At 28.2% G+C, this 3,376-nt stretch overlaps 2 protein-coding genes across 2 annotated transcripts in view; one reads left to right on the top strand and one right to left on the bottom strand.

Moving 5' to 3' along the window:
• LOC119675688 overlaps positions 1-499 on the top strand; it is an 11,350-nt gene extending 10,851 nt beyond the window's left edge. The window contains exon 9 of the mRNA XM_038086895.1: positions 425-499. Within this exon, the coding sequence (XP_037942823.1) occupies positions 425-499 (75 nt within the window). The remainder of the gene's footprint in view (positions 1-424) is intronic.
• Positions 500-597: 98 nt separating this feature from the next.
• Positions 598-3,376, bottom strand: part of LOC119675687 (protein arginine methyltransferase NDUFAF7 homolog, mitochondrial-like) — a 3,675-nt gene continuing 896 nt past the window's right edge. Inside the window, exon 3 of the mRNA XM_038086893.1 lies at positions 598-608. Coding sequence (XP_037942821.1) covers positions 598-608 — 11 coding nt within the window. The remainder of the gene's footprint in view (positions 609-3,376) is intronic.

Here is a 3,376-nt window from a genome sequence, read left to right as displayed (position 1 = left end):
GCAAGAATGAGCCATTCGATACTCATTTTCGATTTTTGACCAAAATGAGCCATTTTCGGCCAATGTAAACGCCGTATAATACATAATATAATACAACAAATAAATAAACTTAAATTTATTTTTAGTTAAAATTAATATATTAATCAATAATAATACGCTCAATTAAAATTTGAATTCAAATTTCATTATATAATTAAAGTATATAATTAAAATATGAAATATCTTAAAATCCTACTTTTTTCTGTACATGTACACTATATTCAATAATAAAGTCCACCATTTTTCTCTTTATGCAATTATGTACCAATTCTAAATTAAAGGCTCTTTAAATTATTATATAATTAGTTTAATTTATGAAATATCTTTGAGTTTACCTTTTAAAACAAAATAAAAAGACATTATATATCTTATATATATTTTATAGATATCGTTGGTTGACCAAACGAATGAAAAAATAATGAATGTCGTATTGTACCAGTGCTTAAGAATCTTCGATTAACTAAACGATGATTTCCGATGTTTATTTTGTTTTGACAAATCATTATCATTTTGTCATTTTGACAAATCAAAAATTAAAACTGACAACAGGTCAGGCACTTAAGATAACCCTATTTATACAATAAATTGAGTACTTAATTGAACTATTTTTACGTTATTCGTAATAAAATGTAACATACCTTAAAGCTTCAAAAATGTCAAAAAAGATAAGTGTCGTATGAGTACTTTATATATTATGCCGTGTTTTGTAATGGTTTCACTTCCCATCCTTTTAGCGTGATTTTGTGAAAATGAAACAATAGCTGTGTTTCAGCAAACATGATCCGCTCAATTTTACATACAAAACAAAAACAATGGGGTGAACCAGCAATTGATCTGGTTCACTTTCTGGTTCAATGTGGAATGTGTGTAAAAGATAAAAGTGGAACGTATTTTAATGCAAATGAGGTTGGCAATGCGATGCAACGGTGCAGTAAAATTATAAACAAATCTACATTTATATTTATTTATTATTGATTTTATTTATTTATTATTTATTTTATGTACTTATTTATTTAATATGTCGTTATTATTTATTTCTTTGTTTAAAATAATGTTTTAACTATTACTATAATTAAAATTATTACCTTATTTATTTACGTTTTATTATTATTGAAAAAGTGTTGTTTGATAATTTATTAAAATCAATTAATTTGAAATGAATATATATAAATTAAGTTGAATACATTTATTTAATTAAAACAGAACAATACATAAGGATCCAGGCTCTCCAACATAAACGTTTATAAAAAAACCATTTTCATCGCAAACTATCTGCAAGATTAAGCTCTAGTCATGCTTTCTTTTGAAATAAGCCTATTTGCTATGGTGTGGTGTATTTATTTTAAGATATGTATTGTCTATGCAACCAATTATGAACGGGAATTTTTTCGAATCTTCCACTTTTGCATTATTAGCAAGTACGTATTTTATAAATTAGTGTCCAATTGATATACGCTAAACACTAGTTCTTTTAATTATTCTCCATACAGAAGCTCTTGGTATGCCAAAACAAGTACCAAATTCGCAAAAAGTATTCATATTTGCCATATACCACAAAAATATATAAAATTCCTTCATTGCTCTCGTCCGATTGTGATCATCACGGTTATTTTGCATTTGCTGATTGGAATTTATTAACAAATCTATTAAAATATGAAACATACAGGCCTATTTTGAATCGCAAGGGAATGGGAGTTTGTTCCCTGTTCCCAATTCCCCTATTCTGAATAAATTTGGTATGTTCCCTGTTCCCAATTCCCCTATTCTGAATCGCATGGGAATGGGAGTTTTTTCCTAATTTTGCACAATTGTTGTTGTTCACGAAACTGCTGTCTCCCTAGCGATTCAGAATAAGGGAGCTGTGTGTTCGGGAACAGCGTGGGAATAGGGAGTTTTTTCGCTGGGAGTATTCAGAATAGGCCTGATAATTAATATATAGCAATTGTATTTTTTATGTGCAAATACCAATCAAATAATCTTTAACGAAAGAATTATTGATCGTTTCCACAAAACTTCCAATATATCCATGCTGATGCACTTCATCCCTTGAGTTTAATACACTTGAACTAGTATTTAAAAAGGGAATGGAAGAGTCAGTTTCGCTTGATGATTCTAATAAAATCTGCAATTTTCATTTATTTACTATAGAATTAAATTTAAGTTTTAAAGTAAATACTAAATAAAAACTTACATTTAATACTTCACACAGCTCAACAGTTTTAATTTTTTTCTATTTTTTAGATTTTTTGTATTCAAAATGTTTTTACTTATTTTTTTAGTGCCAAAATTATTCACAAAAATCAAAAAATTTTGTACACAAACCCAACTGGCATATTTCATGCGTTGCCAATTATTTTCAAACGTGATCCGTATCGTTTCAGCAAAGATGATTCAGATCGTTGAGCGGATCATGTTTGCTGAAACGCAGCTATTAGCTGCGTTTCAGCAAGCATGATCCGCTCAATTTTACATGCAAAACAAAAACAATGGAGTGAACCAGCAATTGATCTGGTTCACTTTCTGGTTCAATGTGGAATGTATGTAAAAGATAAAAGTGGAACGTATTTTAATGCAAATGAGGTTGGCAATGCGATTATTTACGTTTCATTATTATTGAAAAAGTGTAGTTTGATAATTTATTAAAATCAATTTGAAATGAATATATATAAATGAAGTTGAATACATTTATTTAATTAAAACAGAACAATACATAAGGAACCAAACTCTCCAACATACACGTTTATTAAAAAACCATTTTCATCACAAACTGCCTGCAAGATTAAGCCATAGTCATGCTTTCTTTTGAAATAAGCCTATTTGCTATGGTGTGGTGCATTTATTTTTACATTTTATTTTTATTATGCAACCAATTACGAACGGGAATTTTTTCGAAGTTTCCACTTTTGCATTATTAGCAAGTGCGGATTTTATAAATTAGTGTCTAATTGATATACGCTAAACACTAGTTCTTTTAATTATTCTCCATACAGAAGCTCTTGGTATGCCAAAACAAATACCAAAAAAAGTATTCATAAAGTATTCATATTTGCCATATACCACAAAAATATATAAAATTCCTTCATTGCTCTCGTCCGATTGTGATCATCACGGTTATTTTGCATTTGCTGATTGGAATTTATTAACAAATCTATTAAAATATGAAACATAATTAAATAATTAATATATAGCAATTGTATTTTTTATGTGCAAATACCAATCAAATAATCTTTAACGAAAGAATTATTGATCGTTTCCACAAAACTTCCACTATATCCATGCTGATGCACTTCATCCCTTGAGTTTAATACACTTGAACTAGTATTTAAAAAGGGAATGG

The sequence above is a fragment of the Teleopsis dalmanni genome, chromosome 2, assembly GCF_002237135.1.
Source record: "Teleopsis dalmanni isolate 2A chromosome 2, ASM223713v2, whole genome shotgun sequence".
In the NCBI taxonomy this organism is placed as follows: domain Eukaryota; kingdom Metazoa; phylum Arthropoda; class Insecta; order Diptera; family Diopsidae; genus Teleopsis; species Teleopsis dalmanni.
This window is presented reverse-complemented; position numbering and strand designations above follow the sequence as displayed.